The following is a 20,932-nucleotide window of genomic DNA, read 5'->3' as shown; positions in this document are numbered from 1 at the left end:
GGGCCATGAAGTCAGTTCAACATTGTCAGGCTTTCATGGTATTTGCTGGCTCAACAAAACCTGAAACCTCAGTCAGAGACAACCTGTATCAGAGAGGTCACACTCAGTTTCTGTGCTCCAGACTTTCTGCCTTTAGGAGAAACTCTATACCACACTTAGAGCGTGCTGTCGAGTAAACAACCAATGTGACACTTCCAGATGATTTTAAACAAACGTTGAACGTTGATCTACTCTGGACCAAGTAATGTGCTCAGTGTCCTCATTGTGGTTCATGCTAATGTGTGTGTAATGTGAGGCATATAGTTATGACTCCTTTAGGATTAAATCCTGCTGTAGAGCTATGTGTATATGTGTATACATATATGTGTGTTGTCATTGCAATGTTGGCAATAGCCCAGGTCAGGTATTATCATTGAAAATGCTCTAAAAGATGTGTATTTATAGTTTAGCTTCGTCATAAATCTGTGGAAATAGAATTATTTGGGGGCAACTGTGTAACTGTGTTTTGCCCTTAGTCTGCATGTTCACAGACTCTATCTCAACATTATTTATTAAGATTGAGAAATTAATGAATCTATTTGGCAGTTAGACACCAATGACCCATCATGGCAAAACAGAATCCCAGTGGGGTTAGCTTTTAGGACAGGAAGTCTAAACCCTGGTGGTGGATGTGGAGAGGAAGACGGGGCTGAGCTGAAGCGCTGCCTGAGTCAGATGAGGCAGAGATGGGGATGAATGAGAGCAGAAGAGTATCAGGAGTTTAACGCATTCAGAATGGAGGCTGCCTGGCTCAAAGAAGGAAGGCAAGAAGATGATTGACAAATTTCAATCAATCAATCAATCAATCTTTATTTATAAAGCACTTTTCATACAAAAAATGTAGCACGAAGTGCTTTACATGGTTAAAAGCAGCCCACCCAACCCCGCCCTCCAACTCACTCCCCACACTCTCATTAACATAAATGATCATGAATACCACCCCCCCCCCACACACACACACACACACACACACTTAAAGAGTAAAATTGGGCTGGGTACGCATTAGCCAAGTGAGGAAACACTATCACAGAGAGCCGTCTGCACCGGGAGCCGGTCACAGACCGCAGCCTCCAGGCTGGGCACACAGCAGGAGGGAGGCAAAGAAGCCCCCCAGCCAGGCTGAGAGGACCCACAGAGCCCCAGCAGCCACGGTCGATCACAGCCCCGGTGCAGAGAGCCCCTCCGAGGAAACACTGGAGATATGACCCAATAAGGATATATACAGGGTAAAAAGATAAAATAAATAAGAACGGGATACAATATAAATATAAATATAAATAGAGTAAGAAGATAAAAAATGAATAAGAATAAAATCAATAAATATTAGGTAAAACCTAAATTAATAATATAAATAGAATAACAGGATAGAATAAATAAGCATAAAATAAATAAACGTTAGGTGAAAGCTAAATTAAAAAGGTGGGTCTTGAGCCTGTTCTTAAAAGCATGTATGTTCTCTGCGGCCCTGAGCTCCTCCGGCAGGCTGTAGAAATTACATTTCTACCCTTAAATTTAAATGCCATATTGTTGGAACCTAAATATTGAGGTTCCAACAATATGGCATTTAAATAATAGTAATAGTAATAATAGTAATTTATATTGGCTCATGTGAAAGATCCTGATCTGTGAACAATAAATAACGAAATAAATAATCTGCAACTTAATTGACTTTTTCCTGTAAATTTTCTGGTCTGCAGCTTGGTGGTAACTCAAGCTGCAGAAATTTTACACACTTACAGAAATGAGGAATCTGGTAATTTTACCTCTTAAAATTAAAGGGAGTTTTTCTCACAGCATTGTATGAAGCAATTTACGTCATATTTTGGTCATTTTCATGTCACTTGTTACCCTTTGAAAGGATATCATTAAAAAAAAACTAAAAAACTAATTTGTCCAGTTTCACAGCCGTGTGAAGTGGAGAGAGAGAGACCCAAGTGCAGGCACTGACTCAAGGTGCAATGAGTGAGCTTTTCTTACACATGGTGACAATACAGACTGAGCAGAGATGGGAAGGATGGAAGTTAAGGAAAACCTCAACTCACAGGAAACCATAACTCACAGGATGACTTCACAGAGACAGACAGACCAGTAACAAGCAGAAGAACACACAGGGCTTAAATACACACAGGAGTAATCAGGGAATGGGAGACAGGAGGGAAACACAGCTGGGAGAAATCAGAGCTGACGAGACAAGGGGAAGCAGGACAGGGACTGTCAAAGTAAAACAGGAAATACAACAGGTATGCACAGACACGAGCTTAACACTAAGACATCAGACATGGCAGCAGGGAGGGAACACAGAGACACAGAACAGAAAGAGCTCAAAATACAAACCCTGAGAACTACAAATACTAGGACAGAAACCAAAATATTAACAGTGACAACCCTGAATAACAAATAATCAAGAAACACAAAGAAAACATCTACAAAACACTGGGTCACCGACCCAGGACCATAACAGTTTCTGTTTGTCATCTGTTTATAGCTCGAGTTACCATCATTTCTATGCTGTCTGCAGTACAGAGTGAGTGAGATGCCAATCTGCACAATGAAGGATAATGACAGACAACAGAACACGTGTTCTCAAGTTTATGAAAGTTAATTATTTAATGATGTCACCATCATTCAGCAGGCTATTACAAGAATAGACATAACATGTAACTCAGAAAAAAAATCTCTTATATCAATAATATTTGCATTTTATGACATAAAAAACATAAAGCAGATTTAAAACATGAGAACAGTGTGTGTCAGGTATTATAAACAGTTAAGAGGGAATAAAATAATTGAATGAAGAAATAAAACAGTTATGTTGTGATCAGTGTTGTATGTTGTTTAGGTTTTATGTTGTCTAAAGTGATGTAAAAAAATGATAAAGCATTAAACTGTAAAAAAAAAAACATTTAGAATTATATGAATTATATGAAACCTTAAAATTACTTAATATTGCTGTTGCTGGCTGAGATTTAATGCCTCTAAATATTTGATGCTACTTCTGTCTTTATTTATCTTATTTTATTTGTGAATTGTCAAAGATGTAGCATCAAGAAATTTTTAATTAAATTTCTCCACGTGAGCCATGAGCTCTGCTTTTTCTTTCAGGGACGTCAGAGACTGAACTCGTTGCTTCCAGCCTGGTTTAGCCTCAGTTTTCTCTCCTTCAATAAGCATGTCGATGTGTTCTAGAGTGGACAGAGGGTTTGGCTTCAGTGCTATCTCTTTGAGTCTGTTCAGACACTCTGCAGATTTCTCCACCAGTTTCACCACCTCAGCCTGCAAACAGTCATACTCAGCATTCAGTTTGTCAACCAGTGCTTGAACAGTCATCTTCTTTCCTTTCGCCTTCAAGTACTTTTTTCTCAGCTCCTTTATTGTTCGTTTTTCTTTAACTTCTTTATACACCCATTTATACTTCTGATTATAATGTACATTCCAGATGCATTTCCCTGGGCACTCTGTACAGTATCCATCTGGCCCCATTGCTGCACAGCCACGTTTATCTGCATCATTTGCTGTCTGGCAAGGGTAGTGACAGGTGTAATGACACTGCTTGCAGTTGGTGATGTAGTTTCCAGGATTCGAAATATCCTCCGGAACAGGGATTTTAACAGAAACTTCAAACTCAAAGCTTTCATTTCTGCTGATCTCTGCCCTGCAGTTTTTAATTTTTTCCCTTGTTTCTTTTATCTCCTCAAGCTTGGCTAACCCAAGTTTAACTTGTACCTGCAGATTCTCAACTGAAATCTCGAGCTGCTTTCTTTCTCTGAGGACCTCTTTTGTCAGTGTCAAGCTTTTGGTTTCTATTTTATTCAGAGCGGCAAAAAACTTCTTCATATTTTTTGTCCCCATCTTCCAAAACATCTGATTGAAGTCCTCTTCATCATCATCATTATCATTGTCATCATCATCATTCATGCTGTCTGCCACAGCTGGTTTGTTGTTTATAAACAGCGCTGAATTATTGAATTTGAAGTGAGCCGGCAGTCCGTCTTTTGTTTTAGGACATGGGACTCCTGCAGCATTGATCGCCTCTAGAACTGATGGTCGTTGACTGTCTGCAAATGTCACCAGAACCCTGATGTTTTCTGCCACATCTTTGCCAAAGATTGAGAGCACTGAATCAAACACATATCTTTGTGCTGCTGTGAGTCGTGCTAAACCAGCCTGAGCTACAAAACACACAGCATCGATTTCACTGACACCATGTAGGAAGAGAAGAGATTACGTAGCTGCTCTACAGTTTCTCTGTCTCTTTCTATGCCTCTTGTATCTCCAAAGCCTGGAGTGTCCACAATGGTCAGAGAGAACGGGATTTTAAAATCATCCTGGTGGTTGATTTTGTACACAGTGACTTCAGAAGTCTGACTGTGAGCTTGTGATGTTGACTGAGTGTCATTCACTAAGTTAAATCGATATGGATCCTCCCATTTAACACCTAAAATGTAATTGATCATTCCGTTGATGAGAGTTGACTTCCCAGCACCGGTTGCGCCCATAAGCATTATGGTGCGATTAGGTTTACTGGACTCTTCTCCAATACTGAAACTCTTGCATCCATCTACATTGAATGTCATGTTCTTTTCCAGGTGAATCATATAAACAGGGAGAAATCCTGGTGGCGTTTCAAGTGGTTTGCTGACATTTATTTTAACAGCATCTGAAGGCTTTATGGAGCCAACTTCTTCTTTAAAAAACCCAGACATTTCCTGTTTTGTTGTATATTATTTTGTGAACTTACAATGGAATAGTTATTTTTCTAGTTCTAAAAAAGCAAATATTTGAAATTATGTGCAGTCAACTTAATGTCTTCTGCTCTTGAAGTGACTGAAGATCTGCGGGACCCAAATCTGCAAAAAGACAAATACTCAGAATTCAATCATAATACAAACTGGCACAGACTGAGATCAATATGACATATAGAAAGATGAAGTGGTGCTCAAATACAGTATCATTAATCATAATTAATCTCTATTTAACCTGAAAAGACTGCATTACAACACAGAGAGATACTTTTGTAAGACAATGAAACAATATGCATGGAGACCAACAACAGTCTAATATTGGGCATTTTTGTGATGCCATCAAAAATTGTGGACTACATGCTTTGTAACTGAGTCATGTACTGCACAGAAGTTGACAAAAGTTGTTCCACTTTGGAATTTTCAAATTCCAGATTCGTTCTTCATCAAAATGCAAGAAACATGCAGCTATACGTCATAAAGTGATAAAGAATGATGTTTATCCAGATGAAACAGAAGGAGTCTTATGTGGTTAGGTAAGATACTGAGGAGAACATCAAACCATTGGCACCATATACTAATTTTATCTTTAATCCTCATGCTTTAAATATGCTTTATTGTATTATTTGTGACAGCACCTTTACTTTTAATGCCATATAATGCCATATATTAATATTACTAGTACATACTGTACTTCATTTAAGTGCATTCCTCAGTAAGGATGTGTAGAGAAAGATAACTGAAGCCATACCCACCCAGATTAAAAAGGTATGTGTCATGTGTTGAGGAACCAGGACACACTAATGAGAAGTGGGCTACTGGAACACGAAGGCATAAGTGGGCAAGGGATGAGAACAGGGAGCTGTTGGAATGCTACTATGCAAGCAACCCCAGCGGAAGGGGTTACATGAAGAGGATGTCAGACCTCTTGGATCTTCTATACCCAAATTCCAGTTTGACGGCGAAACAACTAGTAGCTCAGTGTTCCAACATTCGGAAGAAGGAACTGTAATCCCAACTGGAGATTGATGAGGTACAACACAAATGCTATAGCAAGGGGGAGCCAGGACATCAGGTCGGGGGGGAGATATCATTATCCCCACCCAAGATTGGGTACCAAGCCCCAGGTGTGACTGAAGGTGCGTCGAGTGTAAGACAAGCTGACCTGAGATACTACTTCATTATGGTCAATTACCAAGACTACTTGAAGAACCCTCTGAAAGTCAAAGATGTGAATGCATCATTATGGACAGTCCCTACTGCGATCACCATGGAAACTAAACAGCTGCACATAACATAACACAACACAACACATAACAGCAATGCTCAGTGGCTAGTGGATGTATGAGCAGGTCACAGCAACCTCCCTGAGCAGGATCAACTAACCATCACTGTGGTAGACATCCAAGAAAGAGTCTCAAGCATGAAGAGTTGGAGAGCACCTTGCCTTGACATGATCCATGCCTACAGGCTAAAGATGCTGACTTCACTCCATGAGCCTCTGGCAGCAGAAATGAACCAGCTGCTCATAGATGAGAAACAACAGGAATGGCCAACGTCAAGCCAATGGCACAAGTTACCATCAAGTGCAGGATTTACCAAGGAAATCCCCATTGGTGTTCTGCATAGGCCTGAACCCTCTGAGTGAGATCATTGACAAGACTAGCTATGGATACCGATGATGGAATGGAGCAATCATCAGCCACCTCCTGTTCATGAATGACATCAAGCTGTATGCCAGGAGAAAACAAGCATCGAGTCACTGATACCCACCACTAGGATTTACAGCAATGACATCAGAATGTCATTTGGACTGGAGAAGTGTACTTGGATGGTAACTAAGAGAGGGAATGGAGAAAGAACTAAGGGGATCAAACTACCCAAAGGTAACATCGAGGGCAGCAACAAGTACCTGGGAATCCACAAGCAAATGAAAACCACAATGAGGCCTCTAGGAAAGCTGCAACCACCAAATACCTGCAGAGAGTAAGGCAAGTCTTGAGGAGTCAGCTGAACGGTAAGAACAAGATTTGGGCAATCAACACCTAAACCCTGCCGGTGATCAGATACCCTGCTGGGATAATAATGTGGCCAAAGCAGGAGATAGAAGCCACACAAGGATGCTCCTCACCATGCATGGAGCGTTTTGCCTCAAATCCAGTACCCAGAGATTGTACACTAAATGAACGGAAGGAGGCCAAGGACTAGTGATTGTCAGAAGCACTGTCCAGGGTGAGACAACAAACATCCATGAGTACATCACGACATGGCCACTATTAACCATGTGCTCAGTGAATACCTCAGGCACCAAAAACCTGAGAAAGAAGAGGCACAAAAGGAGGAATCATCATGAAATTATGAGCCCCTGCACAATATGTACCTTTGGCAGATTGGATTTCAGGATGTCAGCCACTACTTGGCTGACATCCAGTGGCTGGACAAAGCTGGACTGAAAGACAGCAAAGAGACACTAATCATGGCAACACAGGAACAAGCTCTAAGCACAAGATCCATAGAGGTTAGGGTCTATCACACCAGGCAAGACCCCAGGTGCAGGCTGTGTAAAGATGCCCCTGAGACAATCCAGCGCATAACAGCAGGGTGCAAGATGCTAGCAGGCAGGGCATACATGAAATGCCATAACCAAGTGGCTGGCATATTATACAGGAACATCTCCGCCGTGTGTGACCTGGAAGTCCCAAGGTCAAAATGAGATATACCCTTAGGGTGGTGGAGAATGACCGAGCTAAGATCCTGTAGGACTTCCAGATACAGACGGACACACACGGTGATGGTTAACCAACCAGACATAGTAGTAGTGGACAAGCAGAGGAAGAAAACCATAGTGATAGATGTAGCTATACGGAATGACAGCAACATCCGGAAAAAGAAACACAAGAAGCTCGAGAAATACCAAGGGCTGACAGAAGAACTCATGAAGCTGTGGAGGGAAAAGGAAACAGTGGTCCCAGTGGTAACTGGGCACTTGGTTCAGTAATCCCCAAGCTGGGTGAGTGGCTCCAGCAGATCCCAGGTACAAGATCCGAGATATCTTCTCAGAAGAGCGCAGTCCTAGGAAAAGCAAATATACTGCGCAGGACCTTCCACTGCTCCCAGGCCTCTGGTAAAGGACCCAAGCCAGAAGGATAAAGATGCCCCGGGGCAAGTGGGGATAATATATGGACATATTGACACATCTTCTCATTTAGTGTTTTTTCTTTATTTTCATGATTATATCATTGTACATGTAGATTCTCCCTGAAGGCATCGAAACTATCAATGGAATAATGTAGTAAACAAAAAAGTGTGAAATAACTCAAAAAATGTTTTACATTTTAGTTTCTTCAAACTAGCCACCCTTTGCTTTGATCACTGCTTTGTAGACTTTGGCATTCTCTCATTGAGCTTCATGAGGTGGTCATCTGAAATGGTTTTGGTAAATGGCCTGTATTTGTATAACGCTTTACTTAGTCCCTAAGGACCCTAAGGCTTTACACTACATTCAGTCACACACACACACACACACACACACACACACACACACACACACACACACACACACACACACACACACACACACACACACACACACACACACACACACACACACACAGATTTGCAGTATTCAAATTATTCAAATTTGAGGAAAATGCAAATTGTCTGTGCAGAAACTGCAAAATGGGTGGGCAGCAGGAAACAGGTTTCAAGTACAAACTCAACCCTGAGGTTTAGCTGGATATCAAAACATAGTAAGTAACTTCACATTTTCACACCTTTAATTTTCCATCTTAAAATATACATACCTGAAACAGACTAATAATTCGTTTCCATGATACTGGCAGGTTAAAGTAAAAACAAAAAAGCTAGAGAGATGGAGATGAATTAAAACAAACCTCTGCTGGCTATTTGTAATCTTCCAGTTGAACTCAAAAGCTGTTGTGTCTTGCTGATGTTGACTTCTGTTTGAAAGTGTTTGAAAAACAGAAAAAACAAAGTAAAATTAGAAAAGCAAATAAACCTTAACATTTACTTAATATTTAACTTGCCGGTGGTTTTGTTGTGAAGCTGCTAAAATCTTGAAGAATCTGTAAATACACCAACTTCATTCATTGTCTGTCAAATTTGATATAAATAACTTTACCTTTTAGTTCTACACAAAACACTGCCAACACCATCTAGAATACAATTATTAGAGTAAAAATGACAAAGGGACACCAATATTTTATACTTAGTACAAATAATAATATAAATATGAAATATTTTCATAAGTTAAAATGAACATGTGTAAATGAAACAAACATAACACAAAACACACACACACACACACACACACACATATATATATATACACATATACAAATAAAGAGCTCAGTGAACATAAACTTACTGTGAAGTGTACCTTTTATCAGAAAGAAAGATTTTTCTTTTCACTTCACTTTCAGGTTTCTTTTATGTGGCAAACAGGCACATGGCCCTCCCCCACCCACATGCAGGCTTAGCTATGTTGCAGCAAAATATAAAGGAAGTTAGCTGTAGATGACATAAAGTAGTTTTCAAACTAAACTAAAGATAATGAAAAATGTTTTAAGTTAAAAATGAATTATTTTAATTTACACGTTGTTATGCATTCGTCTTCCATTTTAGTACATTTTGAAAAATAAAATTTGACTGATTTTTTTTTCTTTCTTTTCTCTCTCTCTCTCCCACTCTCTCTCTCTTTGTGTGTGTGTGTGTGTGTGTGTGTGTGTGTGTGTGTGTGTGTGTGTGTGTGTGTGTGTGTGTGTGTGTGTTTTTTTTGCCCTGGGTACAGAAAGAAGAACATATGGTGGAAGTGAACAGGACAGCGACCGTGTAAACAAGTATGAATTCTCAGAAGTCCTCCACACCCTCATTTACAGCAAAGCTGAAAGTGAAAGAAAAGCTGCTGCAGGAGAATTGCGTCTGATGCCTACATGAGCTTCAGATGCACACAAAGGGTCTCCATGACCAACACTCACATGTGAAATTTAGACAAATATAACGCCAAATAAAACTGGAGTAAACTCATTTATTCCAGAATGTAGACACTAAATGATGTTTTCTATAGGCCCAAGAACAGCACAGAGCACAAGATCTGTACAATTACTGTCTGTTTCTAAATTGTATCATAAGTACTACTCACATCAATGTACTTACAGTAGCTGCAGTAAAACCAAGAGGAAAGTAATTCAAGCTTATATTCACTGGACCAAAATGTAATGACTTGGATATGGAGTTGGTTTCATGTTGATCTATGATCTATGACTTCATGTAGTACTTACCAGGTGAGGTAAATGAGGTAAATACAATCTCATATGAGCAACATGACCTTTTAAAGAACTAAGCCGAAATGCAGAAGTAGTGTTTCAGGAAAAAGGTATATCTGACTCAGTAGTTTGCAGAACTTCCTTAGACAGAATTATGACTTTTCTGTATGACTTTGAACAAAAAGAATTTGGTGCACAAGTTTGATTCATTTTGACTTTTTCTAATTTCTTAACATTTGATTTGTTGTAAAATGACAATCATAACTTTCAGCAGTGATTAGGTGACGACCCAGTAGGTGATGATTACTTGTAACATTGATTAAATTCAATACAGTAGGTGAAGGAGTGAATTTTTAATTGTGGGTGGACGGATGACAGATGTCAAAAACCTATTGATCCTTCAGATGGATTAGCTAACAACACTAACATCACAACAATACAAACGTAATTATAGTTTGACATTTATTGATGTCTCCATCATTCACCACAACAGATGTGAATGCTACCATGGACAAAAACATAATGAAGCTCAAAACAGACAAATGGTTTTATATATCAGTAACATTTGCATTTGCACAAATGTGACTTTGCACTATATTTATCTTTTTTTTATCCCAAATTTACTTTGAAGAGTTACGGTTAGAAAATAAATTATTACATTTTAGTTCAATGTAAACAAAACAGTTTAAGAAATGATATTGAAATAAACACAAAGCTGAGAATAGTGTGTGTCAAGCAGACTGAGAGGAAGAACAAAACAAATTCAACCAGAAAATAAAAAATCATTTTTGTCATTGTGCTGTGTTTACATCTTAAATTACTTGCAGTAGTACAGCCAAGTGGTGAAGCACACACTTACATTGCAAAACAAGTTAAAGCTGAACTGTGCTGAAGTCGTTCTCTGACTTTGGACAAGTTGCCTCGTTGACTTGGCTAAGCATTAACATCAAGCGATTCTTGATGACGTAGGAGTTTCTTGCCTTGCTCTATTTTAGCCATTGTCTCTGCTTTTTCCTTCATGGACCTCAGAGACTGAACTCGTTGCTTCCAGCCCGATTTGCCCTCAGATTTCTCTCCTTCAATAAGCATGTCGATGTACTCTGGAGTGGACAGAGGGTTTGGCTTCAGTGCTATCTCTTTAAGTCTATTCAGACACTTTGTAGATTTCTCCATCAGTTTCACTACATCAGCCTGCAAACAGTCGTACTCAGCATTCAGTTTGTCAACCAGTGCTTGAACATTCACCTTCTCTCCCGTGGCTTTCAGGTACTTTTCTTCCAGCTCTTTTATTGTTCTTTTTTCTTTAACATCTTTATACTCCCATTTATACTTCTGATTAAAGTGTACGTTCCAAACACATTTTCCTGGGCACTCTCTACAATTTCCATCTGGCCCCATTGCTGCACAGCCACATTTACCTGCATCATCTGGTATGCCACAAGGGTAGTGACAGGTGACATGACATTGCTGGCAGTTGGTGATGTAGTTTCCAGAGCCAGAAATGTCCTCCTGAACAGGCTTTTTGACAGTAACTTCAAATTCAAAGTTCTCATTTCTGCCGATCTCTGCTTCATATTCTTTAATTTTTTCCCTCGTTTCTTTTATCTCCTCAAGCTTGGCTAACCCAAGTTTAACTTGTACCTGCAGATTCTCAACTGAAATCTCGAGCTGCTTTCTTTCTCTGAGGACCTCCTTTGTCAGTGTCAAGCTTTTGGTTTCTATTTTATTCAGAGCAGCAAAAAGTCTCTTCATACTTTTTGTCCCCATTTCCCAAAACATCTGATCAAAGTCTCCTTCATCATCATCATCATCATCATCACTCATTCTGTCTTCTTCAGCTGATTTGTTATTTGCAAACAGCGCTGAGTTATTGAATTTGAAATGAACCGGCAGCCCGTCTTTTGTTTTAGGACATGGGACTCCTGCAGCATTGATCGCCTCTAGAACTGGAGGTCGCTGACCGTCTGCAAATGTCACCAGAACCCTGATGTTTTCAGCCACATCTTTGCCAAAGATTGAGAGCACTGAATCAAACACATATTTTTGTGTTGGTGTGAGTCGTGCTAAAGCAGCCTGAGCTACAAAACACACAGCATCGATTTCACTGACACCACCCTGAGCAGAGAAGAGATTGCGTAGCTGCTCTACGATCTCTCTGTCTTTTTCTATGCCTCTTGTATCTCCAAAGCCTGGAGTGTCCACAATGGTCAGAGAGAACGGGATTTGAAATCCATCCTGGTGGTTGATTTTGTACACAGTGACTTCAGAGGTCTGACTGTGAGCTTGTGATGTTGACTGAGTTTCATTCACTAAGTTCAATCGATATGGATCCTCCCAATTAACACCTAAAATGTAACTGATCATCCCGTTGATGAGAGTTGACTTCCCAGCACCGGTTGCTCCAAGAACCATTATGGTGCGATTAGGTTTACTGGACTCTTCTCCAAAACTAAAACTCTTGCATCCATCTACATTGAATTTATCATTTTTTAGGGGAATGATATAAACCGGGAGGTGTCCTGAATGTGATTCCATTGGTTTGCTGATGTTTTTAACAGCATCTGAAAGCTTTATGGGGCTTTTTTCTCTCTTTAAGCGGCTGAACATTTCCTGTTTTGCTTTATGTTAATTACTAAAGTTACTATGAAGTCGTTGCTCTTTCTCGCTCTATTTCTGTGCAGTCAGGGTCAATATCTTCTGCTCTGGATCTGGTGTTCAGGCCCAAATCTGAAAAATTATCAAATATACAAAGAGATAAATACACAGAATTCAAGTCATCAAGTTTAAATGGGAATAAACTCTGCTTAACGATGACTGTGTATCTTAAGTTAGGGAAGATATTATATCTATATTGAGGGAATGGCATTCTATGCTATTGCTATACTCATGGAGATGTCAAAGAAAAACAAAATTTTTAAAAAAATTTAGAATGGTTGTCTCAGCTCCTTAAATTAGCTTAAAATGGCTAAACTACACAAAAAATAACCACCACATCTTATCTCTGTGAAGGTTCTCAGTCATCCAGGTCACTGTAGTCTGAGTAGCTTGGAAAGAAAAGAGATTGGAGAGATCAAACAGCCACTTCATAAACGCACAACATAGAAGAGCCACCTCCATGGGACAAGACTCGGCTATCCACCTGTATCTAAAGGTCAAAGGTCACTCTTTCGAGGATGCCAATGTTCACATTTTGGACAGAGAGGACAGATGGTTTGAAAGAGGAGTGAAAGAAGCCATCTATGTCCACTGTGAGCGACCATCTTTGAACAGAGGCGGTGGTTTTATTGATGACTCTGTCATTTTAAAGTTTTCTTCTCTTTTTAATTTTAAACCTTCTTCTGACGAGGTTGACATCCTTATTAATTCTTTTAATGAACACTGTCTTGCCATTCTTAATCAGGTTGCTGCTTTCAAAACTAGTCATTGCACTGTTAGTTCCTGCACACCATGGTTAAATAATCAAACCCGTGGTCTTCGACGCTCCTGTCGAAAAGCAGAGCGTCTCTGGAAGTCCACTGGGCTGGTTGTCCATCGGGAACACTTCAAAGAACTTCTTCACTTATTTAATGAGTCAGTTAAAGAGGCCAGATCCTCTTACTTCAATAATCTCATAAATCGTCATAAAAATAACCCAAGAATTCTATTTGATACTATCAATAGTATTGTTTCTCCTCCATCTCAGCATGCTGTGTTACTTTCTGACGAAGACTGTAGCACTTTCCTCAATTATTTTGTAAATAAGGTGATGGACTTGAGATCCAAAATCTCCTCAAGTGCTTCCCCTTATGAAGATGCCCCTTGTTGTCCTGGGTCATTTACTTCTTTTTTTCCAATCACACTCAATGACTTAATTGCAGTAATAGGTAAAATGAAATCCTCATCATGCTCCTTAGATATATTACCTCCCTCTGTCCTGTCTGGGACTCTCACCAGCATTGGTCCCACACTACTATCCATCATCAACAATTCACTGAGGCAAGGCTGCGTTCCGTCCTATTTTAAACATGCTGAGGGTAACCCCTCTGTTAAAAAAACAGAATCTAGATCCTACCTCCCCTAGTAGTTATCGTCCTATTTCAAGATTGCCATTTATAAGTATATTACTAGAAAAAATTGTAGAAAATCAGTTCGGGTCCTTACTATGCCGATTGCAGATTTTTGACCCTTTTCAGTCTGGCTTTCAAAAGCAGCACTCTACGGAGACCGCTCTCTTAAGGGTCTATAATGATCTACTAATGGCATCTGATGCAGGAAATTGTTCCATGATCATTTTGCTAGATCTTAGCGCAGCCTTCGATACCATCGACCACAAAATCCTACTCAACAGGCTGAAGGTTCTGGCTGGTATATCTGGCACCGCCTTAGACTGGTTTTCTTCCTACTTATCAGACAGGACCTTTTCTGTTAGGACTGATAGGTTCTCCTCTAACACTGCTGCCCTAACCTGCGGGGTTCCACAGGGTTCAGTTTTGGGTCCATTATTATTTTCTTTTTATATGCTTCCTTTAGCTGGTATTATTCAGTCTTTTAGTGACCTGTCTTATCATTTCTATGCCGATGACATTCAGCTGTATATGTCCTTTAAGCCTCATCAGCTGGATAGGCTGTCCACCCTAGTCCAGGCTTTAACTCAAATCTCTGATTGGCTTTCTAACAATTACCTTGTTTTAAACATGAACAAGACAGAGACCATGATCATAGCTCCTCCTGATCTATATTCTAAAATCAGTCAGGTTCTTGCCCTTTCTGTTCTTCTGCTAAGCCAAATATTCGAAATCTTGGAGTAATATTTGACTCTTCTTTGGGCCTTGACTCACACGTAAAATCTCTGTCTCGTTCCTGTTTCTTTCATTTAAGGAATATTTCTAAACTGCGACATATGGTCTCCTTAGCTGAACTGGAAAAAATTGTCCATGCCTTTGTGTCATCGCGTTTAGATTATTGTAATTCCTTGTTTACCAGCTTGGATAAATCATCTCTTTCTCGCCTCCAAGCTATACAAAACGCAGCAGCCAGACTACTAACTCGCTCTAGCAAGCGAGCTCACATCACTCCTATTTTATGTTCTTTACATTGGCTCCCAATAGATTTTAGAATTCGTTTTAAAATTATTGTTTTAACGTACAGAGCACTAAATGGCCAAGCCCCAGATTATTTATCCAAGCTTCTCACAAAATACACTACTGCTCGCCGTCTCTGCTCACAGACTCAGAGTTTGTTGGTTGCTCCCCGAACACGTCTGAAGACGAAAGGGGACAGAGCCTTTCAGTCTGTGGCACCAAGGCTGTGGAACAGTCTACCTCTACAACTACGTTTGGTTGACTCTGTGGAATCCTTTAAAAAGCAGTTAAAAACTTTACTGTTTAAACAAGCTTTCTGTTGACCAATGCTTTTTACATTTTTATATTTTTAATTTACATTTAAACTCTATATTGTGTATATTGTGCATTTTGCTATTTATCGTACTGTTTATTTTAATCTCTGTGTGCAGCTCTTTGTGACTACCTGTCTATGAAAAGCGCTTAATAAATAAACTTTACTTTACTTACTTTACTTTACGACACCAACTGTCTGCCATCTATAATCCAGTTTTGAGTTCCCTCCCCAGACGCCTTAATGCCCACTCACATCCTGGGCCATCTGACCTCAGGAAATCACATGATAGGGTGGGGCCAGGTTTGACAATAAGCTCACCCGAAACCCTGGCTGATTGTGACCCACACCCATTTTCACACCTTGGGTCATGTGATTAGGTAGAGGATCAATAGGGTGTCCATTGTCTCTCTTGGGGGGGTCTCTCCCGCAGGGCTTAAATCTGGGACTCTCCCCCATTTGACCCTAGAACTGACGAAGCTTCTCGGATGAGAGGTGAAACGTCTTCAAGCAACTTAAAGAAGTCCAGACGCTTTTCTTTCCAAGCTCCTCAGACCACATTTTATCCTAAACCCAAAAATTATCCCCATTGAAAATAATTAAAAATAAAATTTTTGATCCCACGTTTGTAGTGACATCAACTCATGCATTTCTTTATGTTAAGATTTTATTTTGGACTACTCACTTTCAGTTTTTAATTTATATATTATTCTTCCATGTGGTGTCACTTTTTAGCATTCAAAGCATGCAGTAAAGTTTCACTTTTTTCTGTTTTCTGCAAGGGTGCTTTGCTAATGAGATGAAAAGTGTTGGCCATTATTGATGTTATATAATGGAGTGCGTGTGTGCGCATGTGTGTGTGTGTGAGTGTGTCTGTGTGTGTGTCCTCAAGTCCTTTATACTAGAAGGCCACACACTGGGGGTGTCCAAATTCTGAGGCCGCTTTTGTAGGCCAATTACGTCACAGTGACGCAACGAAGGCTGTCCAAATTCGTCGACTCCTCCAAATGCAGCCGACAAATGCGTCCTCTTTTTCCCCAGATTTGAAGGATGGGTCGGGTGTGTCCTTCGTGGCCCACCATATCCCAGAATTCATATCGCGGCCCAGCCAATTCCAGTTCCCAACAATGGCGGCACCTACTTAGTTTAAATATTACACTTATTACTTTTTGTGTCACAAAATAAACTTTTAAGATATTTTCAGGGGAGAATGTAGCTGCGTAAACTTCAAATATCTGCTCAGTTTATCAAGACATCACATATTTGCAAAAGTGCTCCAACGTTTTCGGAGACGTCTGTTACCCACCAGCTCGATAGCTAGCCGGCTCACTAGAGCCGGCAAGAACAGCAAACTCTCGGCATATCATTTTCAAACCCCCGCGGTCTTTCGCTAGTCAGGTTAAACATGATATATAAGTCACTTAGATAACTTAAAATGTTATTGTTTGGCTTTTTTCAGTGTTTTATTTGTTTGTGAGGTAATCGGTTGGGCTGAGATCACAGCTGAATAAACGTCAAACAGAAAACTGATTAAACAGAAGTGTGACATGATCGAAAATTTGCGCCAGTGCCTTGTTATATTTTAGATAGCAAGGAGCAGACAGCTGATTTTATTAAACTCCACCGAGACAGCTGGTGACGCAAAACTGAAGGCCGTCCAATTTCACAGCAGCTCACTTCCGGCCTACCCGGCCTTCGGAGGGCCTGGCCCACGTAGACCACGAAGGCCGGGTCCTCAAGAGGATGCAGCCTCTGAATTTCGACACCCCCACTGTGTTAAATGCAGGCCATTTATAAACTAATTCAGTAACTAATTTAATAATAATAAAAAAGATGAGTAACCTTTCAGAGCTTCTAACATATCTCTGTAGCGAGAACCAGAACAAAATTTTGGTTCTTGCTTAGGTAGTCTATCCAGCTGTACTGCAGCCATGGTTAGAAATATGCGCAGTAGTGGAGGAGCAGTCACTATGGAGATGGCAAGACTTTATAGCACACAGTAGGCTCTAGAAATGATGTCGTACTCTGAGTATGAAGATGGTGCCTTCATGCTGGATGAAAACCTACAGCAATTGCGGCCATAACAAACTTGTGTGGGGGACACTCAGTGGCTTATTTGGAACTGCAGCTTTATGTAGCAATGCTCATTTTGGATGATGTTTACAGGTCAAAAAGTTAGTTTAAATCTGCAGAGTGCTGCTGCAAGCCAGGGGCAGTGTGTCCATTTGCAGCCTCTGCTCCACCTGAGTCTGACACTTATTTATATTTCAGGCTGAAGTAGTTTGAAAGACTGAGCTGGTTAAAGTGAAAAAAAAGTTACTATATATTATTTTTACAGTGTTTTTGGGAAGCTACCATTTTTGTATTTAGGATCATGTCCATCATTTTTTTTATCTGACATTATAGAAAAAATAACACTATTGTTACCTGGCTGTGACGATAAAACCAGATCAGTTGTGATATTGCTTCCTGGGGTCCTTGAATGGCATATGTACTTGACTGTGATGACAAGTTGAAGGTGAGGCTGGAGCAGCTGTGGCCTATCAGAAAAATACAATATCAGGTATTACCAGAGCTATTGATTGGTAAAGGTTGTGTCATCTCTATTTACTCCAACAGCCTTTTTTTAAAACAGTTTTTAAAGCAATGATAATTAGCACCATGTGCTGGACCCAACATAGAGATCTAGCAGGACAGAAGTTTGAGCCCAGCCCAGTCTCTGGTGAGGCCCAGGGCACCATTACAGTCTCTGAATGGGATGCACGAACCAGGAATCAAAGACACATTCTTGGAAAAGAGTGGCTCATTAACAAAAAATACAGTGGCCAGCTTAGAAACACAAAATTCTGGAGCAGACTCTTGCAGGTTTCAAAACAGAAACCAGTGTCTTAGGATAAGCTGGCCCAACACGACTTCTATGTTTAGCTCTTCTCCTGCTCTGGGAGAGCACACATAGAGAGAGCATTTACCCCAGAAGGAAATTCTGGAGGAGGAGGCAAAGGAGAGAGCCAGTTCCCTGGCTTATTGTTACTCTCTAACATCAGTGCTGATCAAAACAGAGGTCTCAGGAAACTGGAGTAATAAAAGGGTTCCTCTATTAAAGTAGATATGGTGTTAAGTCCAATGTACAATGAGCTCTCCAAGCCTGGAGACTGACAGACCTTAGGCATCCTACTCAAATCCTCTCAAACAAACTAGAGTCCGCTGGGTCCATGGTGGTCATGTCTTTCCGTCAAGGCAGCCTGTGTAGCAGGCAGGAGTTGCACCGAAACGCAGGAGTCAGATTAGACTGATTGCATCAGCTGATTGTGCAGCTCCCCGGCCAGAGGAAGAAAAATCATTTTCTGTCCAGTGAACCAACTGTCACCCGACTCAAACAGGCTCTCCTCCACAAGTCCTCATTTATAAAGTGCTCTCCAAACCCGAACATTACAGCTAACAGCTGGATATTCCTGTTTGAGTGCAGCTAGACAAACAGCGTATACCTACTTACTGCTAAAGAGACATGAAAGTGAAGGTGGACAGTCTATCCTTAGTTTCTTAACATAAAACTTATTGTTTCAGCCAGGAGCAGCACAGAAGTGATCCCCTTAGACTGACTTTAAGTGTTAATGTCCTTATTTTCCTCTTAGTTATCGATTCTGTCACTAGCCTTTATATGTGTAGCATTTCATGTCCCCATTAATGTTATTGTTATTGGTGACACTATGATGATGATGATGATGATGATGATGACGATTATTATTATTATTATTATCATCATTATTGTTATTATTATTGAGTGTATCATTATTATCAATTAGATCTTTATTTTGACCTGTGTGTGTGTGTGTGTGTGTGTGTGTGTGTGTGTAAGTAAGTAAGTAAAAGTAAGTAAAATGTTATGTATATAGCACCTTTCTAGACTTTCTAGACATAGTAATTTGTATTGTAATTTAACCTGAAACCTCTGAATGTAATAATTTTATAAGCAGATTTTCCACATGGAGATCAAGTTCCTGCCTCTGTGACATTAAAAGTGTACAGAAACAAGCAGCACTGGCATTGATTTCAATGAATATTTAATGCTTAAACTTTTACATGAGTAGTACATTTCTAAACAATCTTAACTTCATACTAGTGCATTATGCCATAAGCTAACATCATCACCTGTCAGTGTCCCTCTGTCCTGTCTGAAAAATTCATTGGAACACAAAATGGAGTGAAAATAAAATGTTTATTACATTAAATTGTAACAACAAATCTTAAGTTGTAAAGCTTGTAATTACTGTAGCATGCAATGTTTAAAAAAATCTATCCAAACAATGCAAACTTTACATAAACCTCGTGTTGATCTTAACCTCCACTGACACGTGGTGCTCAGGCACCCCTTACTTAATAAATAGCCCCTTTTTTCAGTTTATACAAGTCAACAACAGATAAACAGTGAAATAACCACTCAGTTTATTTGTCAACTTACCAATTAGTACGCCTCTGACCAGTGAGGGAGAGCAAGTCTGCTTTTCTTTACTCTGTGGCTCCTTTTGGGCTTTTATGCAGTGTGCACACAGTGTGCAGTGTGCTCATTTCATGCAGTGTGAAAAACATGTGTTGTTTGGGTACACTCCAGCAGCACTACATCGAAACCTGAAAGAGGTCCACTGTCACATGTTTAACTATTGTCAATCCATATTATCAGTTATTGGCAAGATAGTGATAACAGCAGCTATAGAGAGTACAGAGTAGACATTGGACCAATTGTTGGAGGAGAACTTTGGAACTTTTTTCAAGTCATGATGGACAAAATGTGTAATTTGACACATTTTGTCAAATTACAAAATGTTACAGGTCATACTTAAAAGCAGCTGTCGAGACAACCTGAAGTTTTCAGAATACATGTCTATCTTTGTTTCTGCTGTAAAAACAAAAAAAGAAAAAAGAAAAAAGTGAAACGTATGAGTTAGACTCACTTTGTGCAGACTCTTCAGTGATGACTGAATTTCAACTGAATTAGGCTGAAAGCTATTTATTAGATTTTTATACTTGGCGAAAAAAGAAAGAGAGAAAGAGAAAAGTAATCGCATTTAGAAGTACCTAAAGTTTAGAGTAGAGTTTTTATACTTCTTAATTTAAAATAGTCATTTTCTCAATAAGATAATTTTTAAAATGTATATTTAACATTTATACATGTACATGTATAATTCAAAATCTTCAAATCGGGTACAAGTTCACCCATTTTGAAACGCACTAGAATGGCAGTGACTTTTGTGACACGCGTCAAGTCAGCTTTTGAGCTCGTCATGCCCAACTCAGTACAGAAAATCACGAAATTCTCTAGTTCATTCAAATTGGTCTGGAAGGATAACTTATTTGTTATCATCTAACGTCCACCTGGGCCTTACACAGAGTTTGTCAGACCTTTTATCTGATTTAGTGCTCAGCTCAGATAAAATTACCCACAATTTTTTAACATCCATGTAGATGCTAAAAATGACAGCCTCAACATGGCATTTAATC

At 39.7% G+C, this 20,932-nt stretch overlaps 2 protein-coding genes across 2 annotated transcripts; both read right to left on the bottom strand.

Moving 5' to 3' along the window:
* Positions 1-2,650: 2,650 nt before the first annotated feature.
* Positions 2,651-4,256, bottom strand: LOC116327961. The gene has a single exon (XM_039602077.1). It carries the CDS (start codon positions 3,952-3,954, stop codon positions 3,094-3,096), a length of 861 nt encoding a protein of 286 aa, XP_039458011.1. The 5' UTR covers positions 3,955-4,256; the 3' UTR covers positions 2,651-3,093.
* A 6,255-nt stretch (positions 4,257-10,511) lies between these two features.
* LOC116327962 lies at positions 10,512-19,992 on the bottom strand. The gene is made up of 3 exons (XM_031749666.2): positions 19,896-19,992; positions 17,864-17,976; positions 10,512-12,790 (listed from the first exon to the last, which is right to left on the bottom strand). The coding sequence occupies exon 3, from the start codon at positions 12,668-12,670 to the stop codon at positions 10,997-10,999; it is 1,674 nt and encodes a 557-aa protein (XP_031605526.2). The 5' UTR covers positions 12,671-12,790; positions 17,864-17,976; positions 19,896-19,992; the 3' UTR covers positions 10,512-10,996.
* Positions 19,993-20,932: the final 940 nt, after the last annotated feature.

This window comes from Oreochromis aureus, linkage group 18 (genome assembly GCF_013358895.1).
Source record: "Oreochromis aureus strain Israel breed Guangdong linkage group 18, ZZ_aureus, whole genome shotgun sequence".
Classification (NCBI taxonomy): Eukaryota; Metazoa; Chordata; class Actinopteri; order Cichliformes; family Cichlidae; genus Oreochromis; species Oreochromis aureus.
This window is presented reverse-complemented; position numbering and strand designations above follow the sequence as displayed.